The 19293-nt window shown below is 40.4% G+C and overlaps 1 protein-coding gene across 1 annotated transcript; it reads left to right on the top strand.

The window, feature by feature from the left end:
* Nucleotides 1-2182: 2182 nt before the first annotated feature.
* On the top strand, nt 2183-18770 carry tbc1d19 (TBC1 domain family, member 19). The gene is made up of 21 exons (XM_042400714.1): nt 2183-2402; nt 2563-2635; nt 2777-2822; nt 5154-5229; nt 5402-5476; nt 5876-5939; nt 7459-7505; nt 7586-7696; nt 7844-7916; nt 8731-8769; nt 11003-11115; nt 12545-12619; nt 12922-12984; nt 14782-14866; nt 15054-15098; nt 15220-15252; nt 15357-15466; nt 15562-15653; nt 16318-16433; nt 16685-16755; nt 17713-18770. The coding sequence occupies exons 1-21, from the start codon at nt 2235-2237 to the stop codon at nt 17785-17787; spliced, it is 1650 nt and encodes a 549-aa protein (XP_042256648.1). The 5' UTR covers nt 2183-2234; the 3' UTR covers nt 17788-18770.
* Nucleotides 18771-19293: the final 523 nt, after the last annotated feature.

Raw genomic sequence — 19293 nt, 5'->3', positions numbered from 1 at the left:
TCCTTAAGGAAGCCTTGGGGAGTAAAGCTGTTCGAAGAGATTACAGTATGCCTATTATAACAAAATGAATACATTTCACATTATAACATCCTGAAATAAACCATAAACAGCTCAATTTAAGTAGGCACTTAAGACACTTATGGTTTGGCTATGCTATGGCACTTAAGACTTATGGCTTAGCATAGACAAACAAAAATATTTTCTTTTCCCAACAGAAAAACTTCACTTGCTTTCTTTGCCCTTATATCACTTTTGTTACTGCCTTTATATTTTCTTGGCCTGTGCAGTTTCAGCAGGTGAGTTGATGAAACGGCTTAAAAGAGCACAGCTGAGCTTCTGATTCACATCAACATCAACAAACAAAAACAACTGAAGTTATAGTATTTGGGTAATTTCCTTATGCCCCTTATTTCATGTGTGAAAACCACCTTCATGTGCCTTTATCATGTGATTTTTTTTCATATGGGAATTGTGCAAAAAACATACTTGCCTATGTGATTTCATCACGTGAAAAATCACTTAACATTTGAGGTCATTTGTGACAATATTTGAATTTATCAGAGGTAGACGAAGTGTTAAGATCTTTTACTTAAGTGCAAGCAAGTCTATGAAAATGTAAAAACGCTCCATTACAAGTAAAAGTCCTGAAATCAAAATCTTACTTAACCCTTAAATACTGTTCAGATCAAATTTGACCCATTTTTACATTTGAGAGCAGTCAAAACATCCTAAACACCATTCTTTTAGTCTTAAATTGTATGCAAAAATTAAAATATTCCAACTTTTTAAACATTTTTGTGCAGCTGACACACATTTTTGTACATTTGACCTTTTGTGCTGTTTTAGCATTCATAGGACAATAATGTAGTGTGATTGTAAATGTTTTTTCTCCATAACCAAATAGTTAAAAACTTGAAAAATACTTTCTATCTGCTCTCTGAAAGCTTCATTAAGGATTAATCATCCATTTAATAATGAGTGATGAGGTATTTATGAATGAAAAACAGATGTGTGGTTCAGACATTTGGTATGGAGACAAATTATGAGGAGATACTGTGAAGGGTCAGAATATGAACAGTATGTAAGGATTAAATATAAAATAAATAAAAGTTTGAAAGTATTATGAGAAGAAGGTACTTAAAGAAGTAAAAGTATTCATTGTATCATTATAAAATGTTCTTATGTAAACAGCATCTTAATGTTTTTGTTAGTTGAGGTGGAGCTAATTTAACAACTCTATACAATGTTTGGTAGTTCAATCTATAACAATCCATTTTATATCCTGAAAATTATTATCAGAAAAGTAGCTACTAACAATGTAGTGGAGTAAAAAGCACTATATCCCCCCTGAAATGAAGTATAAAATGGCATTAAGTAATTACTGTACAATATAAGTAGGCTGCTGTACAGTTTAGTGTATTTAAGAACAGTTTTGAGAGTCTGTACTTTCAAATTGTTTTTAAATAAACTATTTGAATACATGTAGGTCTACTTTGTCCCATCCCACCACTAGCATATAGCCCATAAAGTGTAGTTCAAATGTAATATTACATGTGAAATGCATGTTGGTGACTAATTCATTATTTTGTAAAGCCATTTTTGTGAGAAATTTTAATAGATCACTCCTTGATACAATTGCAATGACCAACTCAGCATCCAGGAGACATAGAGGAGACATGATTGAGATCTATAAGCCTGTTCATTTAATATATGATGTCACAGCCGAGCCTGTAACCCACTTGTGGAACGATAAATATGATTTAAGAGGGAAGTCTTTAAAATTATACCTAAAGGAAAAAACAAACAAACTTCACACTTCCTCTTATAAATGATCTTCCAGAGGATGTGGTGAACTCTTTTAAAAACACATTGGATAAATTCTGGTCAACAAAGGACATTTTATATAATTATAAAGTTGATTTAAAATTATTTGTAGAATTATTGTTATTTTAAATAGGCCTATTGTAGTATTGTTTTGTTGTATGGTTTGTTTGTTTTGAGTTGTAGAGTCTGGTGTGGAGGATTTGTATCATGTACTCGAAACTTTTCAGTAGATTTCAATAGATAAAAGAAAAAGATAAATAAAAGAAAGATAAATAAACTGACATTGCTTTAATACACCGTCGGAACAGCTTTGAAGGTCGGAACCAAAGTAGCGGGTCGTTGTTTCCCCTGCAAACGCTCTGACTGTTGCTAAGTAACCTCTGCAGGGGGGGCGGCTGCTGCATCGCCGGATGCTGCTAACGTACAATAAATTAAACTGCGCCGTTTCAGACGCAAAACTTGAACGAGTTGCGACAAAGACGATGGACGAAGGCACCGAGTTATCTCTGACCATCGCTCAGATCGTCCAGCGGCTGAAAGGAAGCCATTTACACTCCCAGATAGAGAGACAAGCCAAAGTGAGTGAGTTAGCATGCGGCTAACGATGCGGAGCGAAGCAGGTTGCTGTCGTGAACAGTTGCATTGGTGCTTCTGTGTCTATTTTAGTGCAAGCACACGAGCCACAAAACTTATAAAATGTGTCAAACTTTCCTGTTTTCTCTCCCAAATGTTTTTTAGGAGTGTTTACATCAACCCGAGATAAAACTGGAATCTCTTAAAGAAGACGTGCGCAGTTTTCTCAAAACGTCAGGTGTGCGCATTAATATGATATTTTCATCCTTACAAAAACATAAACTGCCACAGCTGACTCCTTGCAGTATTAAAACAATAATTATCCTATTATTGCTCTTTCTGTTTGGTGATATTAACGCTTTTTTAAAATGTTTTACAGGCTGGGAAAGAAAGCTACAGAATGCAGTATACAGAGAACTGCACGTGTAAGTGATTGAAGTAGTTTTTCTGGCAAATACACAAACATACCAGACAAACCTGTAGACTGACACAGGCAATTATTAAAAATCAAGTCAGTTTTGATTCCTGTGTTTGATTCCTGTGGTTTACAGTCGAGCCTTGTCCCATTAGTGACTAAATATTACAAATGATGCATGAAATTTACTGGGTAGATAGTAAAAACATGCACGCAGGTGTGCAAATGCACTCAGGAATTTACTCAGTGTGCCTCAGGAGACAATACGAGGGAAACTGCGTGCTTACTTCAGTTGTAAAACTTGAAAAGGTGCAGATTGGCTGTCATTGGAGTGACAGGGGATTAGTGTGTTAGATATACAATAAACTAAAAGTGAGCTGTCTTTCGCTGAAGACGGTTCTTTAGGATGGTCGTTGTCATGCTGCAGAATATATTTGTGACCAGTCAGACGCCTTCCTGATGGTACTGCATCACGGATAAGAATCTAAACATCTAAAGTGCCTAAAACTTTTGCACAACGCTGTGTATGTTATTGTGGAATATTTCTAAATAATTACAACATTAAACTGCATAAATAATTTATGTACACATTTCACTTTAAAATGTACTTTTTACACACACTTTAGTAGGGAAAATAAACACCAAATGTCCAACATTTGCTCCAAAACATTTGTTGCAATCTTGCTCAAGTTAATGAAAAGTACATCATCATCAGCACGCTGCACAGCTCATGCATCCTTATGCAAGTGCAGGAATCATTTTGACTGAGCCTCTTCTACAAAAGGTGTGTTAATTAATATCTTAAACACCTTGCAGTGCCTTAGAGTATCTTACATGTATGTACAGTAATAGGAAATGTAAATTTAAGAGGTTTCAACAAGGTAATCTGAAAGTTGTCAAAGCAGAATATTTTTATATGTCTTCAAACATGTGTAGAGGGAGTCTTTAACTGTCCGGAGAGGTGACAAATATTAACAGGACCTTAGCCTTGTCTCTTCTCTCACCAACACTAGACACTATACTCTTTTGCTTCCTTTATTGCTTTCTGGTTTAAATGAACATTGAAAGTCACAGACTGCAGTATGAACCCACGCACATTTGTTTAGACTTGTAACAAGAGCTAAGAGAGGGATGGCTCAGAAGTTAATTGTGCCTTACTATGTTAACTGAACTGCATGCTATCAAAATACAGTATTTATTCTGATAGTTTCATTTGGTGTATTGTTGCCTAAAGCCTAAGTTATGTCCACTATTATCAGATGGGAGTGCTTGTGATCTGTGTTTATGTGCTGTAGCTGCCCCATTAGAGCTTTATCATGTGTCATGAAAAGTGTTTTTGTCTTCATATAGTCTAAGTTGTTTACACAGTTTAGCTCAGCCACAGAGAGAGAGAGAGAGAGAGAGGAAGAATTAGAGTTTTAGGTATTCTACATAATTTGGATGCAAAGTTGCACTAAAACCTGTACTTCACATTGTTCTCTGAGACACACACACACACACACACACACACACACTTACATATACTGTGTGTGCAGTACAGTACAGATCTGGCTAAATCTGCCCCTGCAGCAACTCAGCTTCTACTTGACGTGTCTTGCTTGTGTTCTCTTTTTCACACACGCCCCTCTCAGTTTATTTGGTTCGAATGATTATATCATATTTTTTAATTATTTCTCCCTCCCTACCCTGAAAAAGGCCTCGAAGAGATCGTTACATGGTGGTTTACATCAAACACTGATAATTACCCATAATAATTCAGATTTATGTGCCTCTATGAGTAAGAATCTTTATTAGAATCAAATGGCTGGGAAACATTTCGTTCTCTAGTAAACAGCTTTGAAAAGCGTCCCTCATCTGTACTTGTACTCTCTTACCTTTAAGGGTAACATACTGTTATTGCTCTCTTGAGGCTTTGCTTTTAATGGATGACATTTAACATCCACTAATACCTCCCTCTTTTTGCCATTAGTCAACCCTACGTGCTCTTATAGGTGTTTAGATGAGACTGAATGTTGTTTAACGCACTGAGACCTTGAGTCATTCAGTATTGCCCTGCATCTGGTGGAAACTCATTCTGACTCATTTGAACTCTGTGTGCAGGGCAGTAATGGTGACCGACTTCCTGTTTTTCAAGAAAGAAAAAAAAAAGTAACTTTATTTGCCTTTTGTTTGACTGCCTACTTTTTTTATGGTATATTTGTATGATTCGAGGCTTCAATCCCTCAAAGCTGTCACTTACTAGATAAACACAATGGCGTTTTTATATATTTTACGTAATCAACCACTCTTCTATTGTACCGTAACACCCTGCCATCCCTGCTCATGTGTTCGTTTATTCCAGCCAGCTGCCCCCGAGCCATCCTGCGGCTCCTCCAGAGCATCTCAAAGAGCCTCTGGCCTACATGCGCAAGGCACAGGTCAGTCTCCTCTTATCTCCATCACTCCTCACTTGTTCTTCTTCAGCCTCTTTGACTCTTATCTTATTTGTCTGCCCAATTCAGAGATGCGGCCCCCTTTTTCTTATTACTTAGATATTTGTTACACAGTGTCTGATGCTGAATGTGTGTGTGTGTGTGCTCTCCTATCCAGGCCAGCTGGGAGAAACGTGTCCTCAAAAGCTTGAACAGCATGAGTACAGAGTTGGGAGTGCCTCTGGCTCGCATGGTAAAATACTGTCAATCACAGCTAAGTGTTATTACAATAGCTTCTTCAGTTCTCTGGCAACGTCTTTTATAGTGCAGAAGCCTCAGTAATAGTGAGTTTTTCACATATGGTGGCAATCTTTTATCATTTTAACCCTGATCTGACTAAGCTATGAGCGCTGGCTAAGTTTGACATTAGCCAAAAGCTAGTAAAGGAAGCGTTAGCACCCGTTCTGTATCTTTAAACTTTAATAAGCAGAAAGCGCGTGTTTGGAATCAGCGCATTCATTTTATTATTTGTTTGTGTGAGCAGATAGCTTGTATTTATGACCAGAGAAGCACGTGGCATTTTCAAGATTGGTTCTGTTTGGCATTTGTGGCGTTTGTTTGTTGAAACCCTATCTTTCCACCCACTCCGCAGAGGCCTGCAGTGGAGCAGAAGGAGCTCGCCAACAAATGGAACGAGATGGGCACAGATGAACCAGGTCTCAAGACATTACCCAGGGGTCTGGCCCTGAGCGGGTCTGCCTCTTTGAAAGATTAGTGTTGATGTGTCCGTACGCCGCCGCATCAGTCAGACAGCGGTGTACTTTAACTCATCTCTTAACCAGATCTACCACCTCATGTTTGCTTTTTCACTTGTATTCATCCGGGGGAAAGTTTTCTTAGGAACCGTGCCCGACTCTTCAACATCGGAAAAGTTGTATGATGTCGCTGTCTGTTTTTTCTGTCTTGACAGAGAGTTATTTGCTTATACCTGGCTTCCCAGGGTGAGATCTCTGCCCTTGGATGAAAATTCATGCTAGAAATACTTGGACACATAGACACCTTGAGCAGTGCTAATTATTAGCCACCAAGCTGCTAAAATGGAGCATTTGATAGTTATATGCCCAGCTCAAGTGTACGTTACAGGATAGGTTCACAATTTTTCAAGTATGTCTTAAAAAAATAGTCAGATACCTGCATGATCATTTAAACAGGTTTTGCTTGCTGTAATCAGTCCTCCTGTTCATACAGGCCTTTTAAAGATCCCCTCCTAATGCGTTTTTCGATGGAAGTGACACTAGTGTAAAAGTATGCTAGTGCATATGTGAAAGAAACTGTAAACAACCTTCTTTTGCTCCAGATGGAGCTGCATGAAGTCTGATTAATTGCTTCAAGTGACATCTGAAAACAAGTCTGACAATGAAAACAACCTGGTGTTGTGGAATTAGAAAGAAGTGAGGTCACCAGACTGGTGGTCGGTGGAGTCTTTTAAACATAAATTTTAAGGGGAATGTATTTCTGCATGCAAATGTGGTATTTATTAGCATCCAGTTTCAGAAGACACATCCCTCTCCTGCATTATGAAAACCTCAGCGGTGGCTCTCAATGAACCAACCGTTTGTACTTCAAAGCAGTACATGTGCAAACTGCACGGTAACCTCGTGTCCTAACAATGCTATCACAGCCCAGTGGCATATAATAACATTTAGGACTGTGTGCCGTCCCCAGGCTATAAACACTTTGGACTGTGAATAAAGAAGCTGTCCAGACTCCTTGGACGGAGCTGTGATAACGAGCGGCATCCTCCCCCCTCCCACCCCCACCTCCTTCCGTCCAAATCTTAATGTGCCCTCGTTCCAGGGATGACACGGCACTTGAATTTACTGCCCTGCTACGTAAAGAGTAGATGGAAGTCCCACTTAAAGCTGGGTTAGCTGTCCGGTACTGTTCTTATGACTTTTGGAGAAGCTGCCAGATCTGGCTGCACAAATTGAAGTCAAGTGTCACAAATGTATTCAGAAGTACATTCAGGTTCAAGTCGAATGAAATAAACTTCACGGCTGGATACATTCGTGTAGTCTGGACTGTAAAGCTGTTAAAATTGTTCTGAAACTGCATATGTAAACATCGAGTGGTATGTGTACATAGATGTGTCATCTGGAGAACTGCCCTTTGTACAGAAAGTGATACTAACTACTAATGTATTATAGATACATTAATATCTTTGTATCTTTGCAGACTTAACTCGCTTCAGGCCTGTCTATGCCCCCAAAGACTTCCTGGAGGTAAGCGGATTTCCTGCTGTTCAGATTGTTAAGTTATGTAGTGTTAAAGACGAGGCCTATTTATTACATTTTCTATGCAGGTGTTAATCAGCTTGAGGAACCCCAACCATGATAGCAGCGAGGACGTCAGTGCCAGGAGCCATTGGGGCCTCATCCAGGTTCCCCTCAACGTCAGGGACATTCCACAGCTGGTAGGCACCCATGGATGTGATGTAGCTGCAAGTGTTTTGTCCATTAATGACCTTGTGGGTTCAATGCACATCGCAAAGGCTTCTATTCAGCTGCGCTAAGAAACGACCCTTTGATTTGAAGAGCTTTTTTTTTGCTTCAACTTTCAGAGACAGGCCTACTCAGAGCTGAACCTCACCACCGGGCAGTTGGGGATTGACGACCATGCACACATCCATCCAGGTATTGACCAAAAAAATGCAAATGGCCTTCTTCACGCCCAGTCCTAGTTAATCATTCGTTGACATTGTGCACTTTCTATCTTATCAAATACATACTGATAATATACAGACATTTGGACAAGCTTGGTTAACGCCAGACGCTAAATATTTAGCTACATTTCAGTGTCAAACCTGAAGGGGATTTAAGAGTGATTTAAGGACAAGGCTGGCAATATTTTTCTTCATGTCAACAAATTCTATGAAATAACCAACGTGTTTCAGCCGTGGATTAATTCACATTTGGTACTCCAGTGAGTAATAACAGTAGCAGGGTGGTGTATGTGGGATGGACTCAGTAATAAACTGCAGATTAAACTAAGGAGCATGTCACCCAATGCAACACCGAGCCTCACTGATGTGTTTTTAATAGTTTTAGGACAACAGTCGAGGTTTATGGTCCAAGAGAAGTAAGCAACTGTATATCAGTCTTTGACTACACAGACAGTACTTGTTAATGGGATCAGTACATAGTTTTCATTTCATCAGAAACATCCTGAAAACAAATAGTTTACCTAATGAACACCGGGGTTTAATGGTGTGTAAAACACTAGCCAGCGTCGCTCTGCCTGCACCACATGGCTGTCTGGGATTTCTCAAACAATATCTCTGTTAAGTCCAGGTATTGACAGTGTGACAGTCTGGTGTTTGGGCTTTAAATAGAATCCACCAGCTCTGTGTTTGTAATTCAAAGAGATAGCATCAGTTTGTAAAACTGCGCCACTGCCAGACGATAATTGATGCATCTGTTTTGTTCATTCTTTCTTACCGCTCTGCAGACTTGTTTGAAAGCGAGTATGTTCAGATCGGGAAAAAAGGTAAGACAGTAAAAGTGTTAAGTTAGTTGTTTTAATGTTTTTTAATGTTTTGGGTTCTTTTATATTAAAATATCTTCCTGTTTCTTTTATTGTACTTCTTTAACAACGATATTCACCCACATAAACAAGTTTTCTTCCTTTAAATTAATATTTAGTGCAGGCAACTTAGTTAAAATTGTAGCCTCAAGTCTTTTTTGTGTACTTTGTTCTTAATTTTGACATGTTTTTAAAGATTCAATGTTATTTTTACATCAAAGAGTATTTTTTTCTGGAGATCAGTATCAAAAACATCTAATTTAATCCACTGTGACTCTGTGTTTTAAAAGAATCAAACCTGAAGTGGGGGTAAATACTAATTATAGACATAAAAGATTACGATATCCATATAACTGTATATAGAGTATATATGAATGGAAATAACACATCCAGTATATTTAGAAATATCAATTTGACTCACGCGCCGACCACCACATACACACAGAAAATCCCTAACGTCAGCTCTCTCAGGTGCAGTAATTGGCAAGAGGGACGCTTTAACTCATTGTTCCGTTATGAAACCAGTGTAAACACCGAGCTTACTATGGACACCAATCAGACATCAAATCGACAAGAGTCTTAAAAACACAGGCTGTATTTTATATACACAGCCACAAGGCCCCTCAGTCCACTATTTCACCAGTGGTTGGCTCCCGAGCCGCGAGTCATATTCCAGGCCAAGAGTTAAGTGCACTCAAATAGGAAATTTAAGAGGCAAGGAGTGTGTTCGTTTATGTTATGACTGGCCAGCACCTTAAGTCAAGGGCTGTGTGTTTTTGGCTACTGTCACAACATAGATTTAGGGTAGAATGGAGCTGTTAGTGGGAGTTTATTTGCAGCATCTGCCTGACGGTTTTGGAAAATTATGTAATAATTACCATTCTAGGAATGTCTGTGTTATGATTGTTGCGTTTATACATTTTCAGAGGGATAGAATGAAACTGTGTTGTTACGCCGCAGCTGGCTCACGCTTAATCCCTTTTTAGATTAATCAGTGACATCATTTCTAATTGACACATTCGTAGCGCTTTCCGTGATTTATCTTGACAAATATCTGACATCTCTTTTTTGGACGCATCTTCCGTCCAAATGGAAAATCATCTTTTCCGAGTTGTCATGGAGAAAACAAACCTCTTAATAGTTTTAGAGCCGGACTGCCTGCTTGTTGTCGTGCGGCCATTGATGACGTGCAGGTGTTCGTTTTCCCAGCTGACTTACTTGGCTCCGTATGACTCCGTTGTTTGTATATAGTATGGGATTCTGCCGGGAAATCAGGCTTCTTATTGATTCTTGTTATTCACACACGTCCTAGATAAGCAATTCAAATTTCAGGATCTTCTGTTCTTGCAGTGTTTTATGTGTGGTTCTCCATTAAGATATAAGGCAAAACTTGGTAGAGCTGCAATTTAGGATACTTTTCTTGATCAATTAACTGTTGATTATTTTTTCCTCATATTTGTTAAGTCTCTAAAATGTCTTTCTAACTTGTTTAGTCGGACCAACAGTGCAAAACCCCAAGATATTTAATTTAAATACTATAAAATAGCAGCAAAAGCATCAAATCTTCACGTTTGAGAAAACTGAAACCAGTCAATGTTTGGTATTTTTGCTTGATAAATGACTTAAACATATACTTTTGCAACATTTTGGGAAAAAACGCTTTTTCACTTTCTCGCCGAGAGTTGAGAAGATTAATGACACTCTCATATCTGTCTTCAAACAATAGCTACGTACAGTATGAGACCTCAGCTGTCTGATATCTAAAGTGGATATCTTCCACGGTTCGTCTTTTTTTGGTATAAAATTCTCTCTCTTTGTCTCAACGGACAGCGTTTTCCTGTTCAGCTGCATTGGAAGGATCGTAGCAAAAAGAGGGAAACTGGCACCAAAAAGACAGAAACTTTGAAATATATCAGCTTGATTTGATTAATTTTGACAGCTTAAGCCTCATATTAGCTTCAAATAAACTTTGAAATAGATTTTTGCACGGAAGGAGAGCTGTGGATTTTGTCCCCCATCAGTTACACTGAAAAAACATTATGAAGGGATCTCTTGAACAGGAGGAATGATTACAGCTAGAAAAACAGACAACTGTTAACCTATCCTTTCAATATAAAGCTCCATCCAGGAAAATTGACTATCTGTCAATGTCTCTCTTTCTCTCCTGTGTCTTACTCTTTGTCTGTTTCTCGTCTAGTGGTTGTGGAGCAGGACAGCGCGGCAGCGCAGCAGTACAGCAGGCAGGGCTGTCCCACAGGCCTGCGGGCTGACCTTTGGGCCCTCATCCTTAACTCCACTAACCAGCCACAGGTATTAAATGCAAATACACAGACACAATCATGTCTGAGTTGCAACCCAGTGGCGGCCGTCAGCTGTCAGTGTTTGTTATAAAGTAGCCGTGCACACACAGCTGCACTGATTCCCAAACTGCATGTTTTCTACAAGCTGAAGTTTTCATTCTGCAGCTGTTTTTCACATTCAATGGTGTTTCAGCGAAGGATCCTAACTGTACTGTTTATTTTGTATCTCGGCATTTACATATGGCCAACATATGCATCACCAGCTGATCTACAAGTTCAGCATGATCTGTATATTAGCTCTGGTGGTGTTTACTTAAGCTCACTGCTGCTTGTCCCGGGTGGTCAAATGCTAAGATAATCAAATGCTTGCGATTTAGCACAGTTAGGCCAAACAGAGAGGCTGGCTGCCTGTGTGGCAAAGCACAGTATAAACGGCGCTGGAGTCCAGAGTCTCCCGCTGAGGCCAAGTCGATAAAACAATGCATGTGATGGGAAGATTGATTTCTGAGGGAGAGTTACACGGTTCTGACTTGAGGTCTGGAGAGTGTTCGCAGGGCTCCAGACTGCATGAGGGCAAACACATTAAACAGAGCCGGCTAGTGACAGGATGTGAATACTTCTCACTGTTTTTCTGGGTAATGAATGAAAAATCGCCTAAGTTGCATCTTGTTGATAGACGTCCTTTGCCTGTTCATCCAAAACAAGTGAAGAGGAAATCTGGAACATATTTATTCCTCTTTTGGTTAAATAAGTAAAATAACTTGAATGAGTTCATCAAGTTCATACATGAGTTTTGGGTCATTTTTCTGCCATTTTGCCTCATTTTCAGATCAATTTTATTCTGTAAAAACACAGCATTAGTGAACTGTTGCGACCCTCGTTTCCAAGATATATAATCAACTTCAAGTGTAAAGCAGAACTCTCCCACTGACGCTGTCCATATTACCGCAACGGTCTCAACGTTGTACCTCAGCTGTCACAAAAGACCATCTCTGTTTCTGTTCTCATCAACATCCGCAGCACCGGTCATCGCCAGGGTGCTCCGCAGCTGTCGCAGAGGACATTTTTATCACTGCGTTGCCTCTCCTCTCGTTCACTCGTGATAACCTGTCTCAAACCGGAGACACGTTTGAGTTTAGCCACATTGTCGGAAACACGCTGCCCATCCATTAACTTTGGTTTAATCCTGCTGTCGACAGCGTCAGAAAGAATACATAAAGTTGATTTAATAGTATCCGTAATGTGGGTGATGGATTTTTAAATAATAAAGGAGGTGAAACATTCCCTCTTAGTTACGATAATTATTAGAAAATCAGTAGGTTTTGTCCAGAAAATTGCATTCTACAATTAACACTTAAGTTCGTAAACAGCAATTTTAATTTGTGAAGAGTTTCGTTGTTGCACAAATACTAAAATATGTTGGATCTTTGCCGTTTCAGGACGTGATGCATTATGAACAGCTAAAGGCTGGAGTCATCCAACATGAGCTGCTGGTGGACAACCTCATCTATAAGGCATGTTTATCAATGTTTGTTATGTTTTAATACTGAAAGCTTTTGTTTCCTGGTGGAATTTTGGAGTCTCGTCCACAGAACGTTTTTCTTGCTAACGTAAACTTTGATACTAGGTTATTTCCTGGAAAAAATTTTCTTTGTATTTTCCGATTAGCTTCGAACCATCACTCTATGTACACCTTTGGTAAACAAAGCTTTTCTTACATAATGTGAATGAACTGACATTTGCAAGCCGCAGCGGTTTAACGTGCATTTTTCTTCATTATGAGATCAAATTTAATTCCAAATGCCTCGCCCGACAGGATGTGAAGCTCACCGCCAGTAATGACGACTACTACTTTGTCTTTGAAGATTTCCTCTATCAGGTGAGCTCTGTTTTCTCTCAGCTCAGCTCTCCATCTGTCATGACTTAACCATAATTATGTGACCTCAACCGAGCGAAGATCATTTGAAGATTTTTATTTTAGTTAATTATGTTTTTTTAAGGGTAATAGCTTTTTTTTCTGTTTAAGAAATCATTTTAGCATTTTAACATAATAAGGAAGCCCTTTGTATCTGTTAACGTGATATTTCCTACTTACATTAGCAAAGGGGAAGCTGTGCAAACCACATGGACTCCCACAATGCCTAAAAACCAACCACATTTATTCTACTAGACAACAATAAAGGTTTCTTCTTTTCACTCAGTTTCCGTGAGACAGCATTCCTCTTTATCTATAAGGATCCGTCTTCCAGTACAACCTGTTATTATTAGCTTCTCTGCTAATCCTTACTCTGTTTGCCTTATGTGCCCAGCTGATAAACAAGTACATACACTCAGCAACCGGTTTATTTGACGGCAGTTAATGTGTCATGCTCCTTGGGGGCTAACCATTGAGCACATGCGTGTAGCAAGAACAAAGCTCCTGTATCACTGTCAATATTGGCTGATGGTAAACTCACTAGGTAGTGAAAGAATCCACTTATCGCGGGATGGAACCTGGATTCATAGAGGTGTTGTCATGAACTTGAGAAGTTATCCAAGTGGAAATTATAGAAAGTCCTTAAGTACACTCCAAGAACACTTAAGAAGTTTCATTTGTCAGTAATGTTTGAAGAGAAGTCTGATTCCCATTTAGGTAGCCACCAAAAACCAAGTAAAATGCTTTTCTGCTCTTTCTACGTCAAGGGAAAGCCTGTTTACATCCACTTCTGGTGGTTTTAAGAGATCATAAGAGAACAAAATGTATTTAGCTCTGTCCAAAGATAATTCCTCAAATTATACAATCTATCACAAACATAAAAACACTTTAAGTTGGACAGCAGAAGCTGATTTTAAGTTTTTAAGGTCAGACAAGAGGCACTCTAGAGACATCCTTGCCATCCTTTTTTGGTATTTTCCTGTCAATGAGGCTGTATAAATTGCTGCCGGTCTCATTTTGATGATTCCCCCCCCCCAGTGTAATTCATCTAAAGTGGCCGGTGGAAATGAAATTGGTTCTCAAAAAGAGCCAGAAATGGGATTGTAATGGAATGAGCTCCCACTTATACGGTCATTTTGTGAAACAAGCAGCCACTCGAGGCTTTGTTATTATCTGCTTCAATACTTCCCCAAAGGCTGGCTCCAGGTGTGCCGTTATGATTGAATTCTTACCCAAGAGGGAGCAAGGCCACTCAAGGCCATCACCAGCTGCCGAACAAATAAAAGCGTATTAGCCACTGTCATCCCTGTCCACTGTCGCCAGGCAAGGATAATGTTACATATCATGTGTGTAATCCATACAGCAAAGGTTCCTGTCTGCTTCTACCTCTTATGTTAGTGAGAGAGAGGCCTTGTTTCTGCTTTGTTAGGTCACTAGTTACTTAAAGCACCGGAGGGTCTGTAAACTTTTGGAGCTGCAATGATTAGTCGATGAATGGATTAGTTGATTGACGCCAACTTTTTTGATAATTAATAAATAGTTTGGAATTGTTTCTTGAAGAAAAAATACAAAAATCTCTGGTTCCAGCATCTTAAATGTGAGTTTCTTTAGTCTTCTATGACAGTAAACTGAATATGTTCGGGTTGCAGCCCTGTAAACTTTGAATCCAATATCAGTTACTCTTTATTTTAGTTGATCCAGATAAATGTGTGTGTGTGTGTGTGTGAGAGCATGTTTAATACCAAACCTGCGTGTTTCCAGGTGTTGCTGTGTTTCTCCCGGGACACCGCCGTCCTGGAGCACTTCAAATACAACAGTGCCACTCCTCCTAAATCCTACATCCAGGGTGAGATGATGAACCCTACACCAAGGACACACACACACACACTTCAGCCCACATCACATCAGAGCAGTGCCACTCCACTCCGATGACCTTAATATGTCAAACACCTGCGTATGTACGTGTGAGTAGTAACTCCAGACATGGTGCTCTAGATCTTGGTCATCTCGATGTCTTTGTGTCTGTCTCGCAGGGAAAGTAGGAGATGACGAGTGCGCTGTTGTTTATCCTCCCAACGGTGAGCTTCATGTTGACTTTCACATCATATTATTTTCTGTGTTCTGATACCGACGGGAAAAATGTAACCACCGGGCTGCTTGCAATATATTTAACTCTATTTAACTCTCATTTGAAAACAGGTGTAATCCCTTTTCATGGATTTTCGATGTATGGTGAGTATGTTTTGCACCTCTTGCAACGTTCAATGCTGGAAGAACACTGTATGAGCAGGATATAACGGGGTGCATTTGTGGTCATGTGTGTGTTTGTCCCGCAGTGGCACCTTTGTGTTTCTTGTACAACGAGCCGTCCAAGCTGTACAGCGTATTCAGGGAAATGTACAGCCGCTACTTCTTCAGACTGCACTCCATCTCCTCCTCTCACTCGGTAAGCTTTCATGCGTGATTGCTAAATGTCAAGGTCAAAATGTCGTGTTCGTACTTGTACCTTAATGCATGTAATTATCATGTGTGCTCCCGCAGGGTATAGTGTCTTTGTGCCTGCAGTTTGAGCGGTTACTCCAGGCCTACCTGCCTCAGCTCTTCTATCACCTTCGACAGATCGGGGCGCAGCCGTAAGTAGTCTGCACACCGCCACGTCACTGGCAAATGAGGAGCTTAAAAGACTAATTCAACCGCCCTAATAAAGTCTTTATGCTCAAAACTTAAGTCCCAAGCACTCTACTGAAATGAAGTCCTCCATATGTATTAGGAAATGTTCTGTGACATTTCATTGCCATGGAAACTTGTCATGTTGAATGCTGCGTTGCATGTGTGTCTGTGTCTCTTAGAGACTTCTAAGAGAATTAAAGCAGTGCCACTACTGACCATAAAATACACTTTTTCTTAATTTAAATCCTTCAATTACCTAAATGCATTTCTTTGCTTAGCTGTTGTTTATTTGGTTTAGGATTCACAAACATACTCCCACTGTTCAAATCAGCAGTCTTGGTGCAGTCCTACAGTTATTAGCTACTGCCATCTTGTGGTAGCTCGATGAAATCACAATTTTCAAAATATAAAACTAGACTTCTTCAGTGCTGTGTGACACAGGATGCAGTAGTTTCACTGACAGTTACATGCTGATAAGACACCAATTTATAAACAGTTAAAAAAAAGATTTAAAGATGTTCAGGTCAGGTGATAGAGAATAAATGTTATTCACTGAAATCTAAAGCTTTCTGGACGCCTTCTTTAGTGTGCAGACTATGTAACCAAAAGTGATGGTTTTGTCCTCAGGTTGCGTATAGCCTTTAAGTGGATGGTTCGCGCCTTCTCTGGCTATCTTTCCACTGACCAGCTGCTTCTCCTCTGGGATCGGATCCTGGGATACGACTCACTGGAGATAGTTGCAGGTATGTTGCGTTCAAACTCCGCAGTAACAACCTTGACATTTGCCATGAGATTATTATAATCTTATTTGCTTCTCTCCTCTCCTCTCTCTATTATATGATCCTCTTTCCCATCCTTTCTTCTATTATCCTTCTTTATCTCAACCTCCCTCTGCTGTTTATATCATATCCTTTTCTTTCTCCATTCGTCATCCTTCCCCCCCTCTATCCTTCCCTATCCACTGCCCTCCAACACAAACACACCGCTCCTCCAGTCCTTGCAGCTGCCGTGTTTGCCTTCCGCGCTGAGAACCTTATGGAAGTGACATCACTGGCCTCAGCTGAGGTATGTTCATTTCACACTGGACTTGTATGTGTGTGCGTGTGAAACTCCGATTTCCAGTCCCCCACAGCCTGGAAGGCTGTAAATAGCTGTTGATGACCATCGAGCACCAGTAACCCAGTCTTCTGCTTACATGTCTGAAAAAAAATGGCCGGCTGGACTTTCTCACCCTCTTACCCCACCCTGTGTACCACCAACGCCTCCAAACACTCCATATCTCGATGCCACTTTGTTGCAACTTTTAATTTTGACATGCAAATTTGGCAAAAGCACAATTGAAAGCTGGATACGTGCATCCTGCGTTAGCTTCTGCACTGTCACTCATGTTACGTTATTATTACAGTAACCTGTAATGTAATTCTTGCGCATGCCTGCACTGTATACCGTACCCGCTCCCATACTTTGGTCCCGCTATCATATGACTGAAACCATGAGTAAACCATGCTATGACCCTTCTCTTCCCCTTCCCTTGAGTGTGAGGGGGGTTTAACCTACACTGTGACTCATGGGGCGACAGGCTGGTCTGCTGCTCTAAGATGCTGGCCGGCACTATTTGCTTGCTCATTTACCACCTGCCCCGGCAGAGAGAAGATATCATAACATAGGTCTACTGCTCCTCATCTTATATTTAGAACTTCAGGCCCAGTGTTGAAATATTAGACCCGCTCTCTAAACATGATAGGGTCCCTAAATTTAATCTCCCACCAAACCCAAAAGGACAGGGTGGGGAACGGCGTACTCTTAAGCATGGATTGTCGCTTCCCAAGGATTCTGCATCATCATTATGTGTGTCGCGCTGTGTGGTGCTTTTTTAAATCCTGAAATATGTCTTTGGAAGGTGGGGGGAGGAGGGTGTGCTTTACAGCCCTTCTCATGGGCTTGGTGGGGAAGGGTTCGGTCGGAAGGGGTGTGAAAGTTAAACAAGTTTCTTATTTGTTTTGTTTGACAACCGCACTGCAGGCTGTCCTCGCCGACCTTTCAACCTTGAAGGTCATGCCGCTCATCCAGATCTTTCTATTTGCCACCGCCATCTGAGGAGCACGGAGACCACAGTACGTATGCGTCGGGATACGTACTGCACACGCCACTCGGAGGATAAAGAGACACTACAATAATGCCACTCTGTCATGCCATAACCACACCAACACCACTGGTCATCCATCAAGAAACGTCAGCCTAATGTGTCAAGGAATAATGAAGGAGAACCTACACAGGCACCTCATCTTGCACTTGTTCAAGCAAAACGCCAATTTCCTCTTTTAGCATGTACGCACCATAAATAGTGAATCCCCTGTATCATATTAGTAGATATTAAACAGTTCATAAGTATAGCCTACAGGCCGGTAAGGTTAAGCTGACCTCCTTAAGCCATATGCTCTGCAGGAAAGATGATATGCACCGCAGTGCTCGGATCAGCTGAGAAGCTCATTAGGAGATGAGTTGCATGAAGCAGTAATTGTACTGCGATAGGAGCGTGCGAAGAGAACAACAGTAATGTCTCCAAGCTTGGCTAATGAAGTGCTAATTAGCTCTTGCAATTTATTCGGCTCTGTAGCTCCTGCTTGTTATAACACTATTAGATAATGCTGCTGCTGATGAATGAGGAGATTGGAAGCGCTAGCCTGTGCCAGCATGTCGCGAGAAATAATCAAAAGCCACAAACTGAATTAAACTGTAACTTATACGATTAGAAGCTGCTGTGTCTACACATAATTTATTGTATTTATGAAGAAATTGCATATAACTGCACATTTAAAGGAAGCTTAGCACCTTCAGTGCCAGTGTTTTATTTCATTTTTAAATTATGCATTTAATTTCTGAATGTATTGACCTATTTTGTACAGTTTTTAAAGAAGAAATGCAGTCTATGTTACCTTTGATTTAAATGCAATCAACTTTATTTATTTATTTCAATGTCAAACAGTATTCTTTGCCAGTCAACGCCAACATCTCGCAGTGTTTTTTTGCAACCTCAAATAAGACATTTTTTTAAATGAAATAAAGTTATGTTGAATCACCTCCTCCAGGTTATTGTATAAAACCTTAAAATACCTTGAAATGTCAATATAGATGTCTGATCTTTCCTGTTTCTCCAGTTGAATATTTCTCAGGGCGTACAGTAGCTTACCATAGGCATTTGTAGAGAGGACAGAATGGGTAAGTGACAGGTAACAGCATTGAGGGACTTGACCGTCTGCCTCCCCCCTACAGCCCTCCTCCTACATGTAGCATCTGCTCTATTCCTCCCTCGTTGTTGGCTGCCTTCCTCCCTTCTGCCCCCTCTGCGGGCTTGTATCGAATTATGCTGTTCTTCTCTTTCTTCTCTCTCCCTCTCTCTCCCTCTCTCTCTCCCTCTCTCGGTTCCTGCTACATCTGCCACCTGTTTACTAGAACTCCCACGGCCGACTCTTTTATCAGTCATGCACCTCCTTTTGGCCCCCAGAAGTCTGTTTCTCCTGAGACAACCGTGATCCTGCTGTGTGGTTTCGCTCATACGACGGTCCCTCCTGGTGGCTGATGCGTTGCATTGCAGGGCGACGT

This window comes from Thunnus maccoyii, chromosome 22 (genome assembly GCF_910596095.1).
Source record: "Thunnus maccoyii chromosome 22, fThuMac1.1, whole genome shotgun sequence".
NCBI lineage: Eukaryota > Metazoa > Chordata > Actinopteri > Scombriformes > Scombridae > Thunnus > Thunnus maccoyii.
The sequence above is the reverse complement of the archived record's forward strand: the minus strand, read 5'-3'. Positions and strand labels throughout refer to the sequence as shown.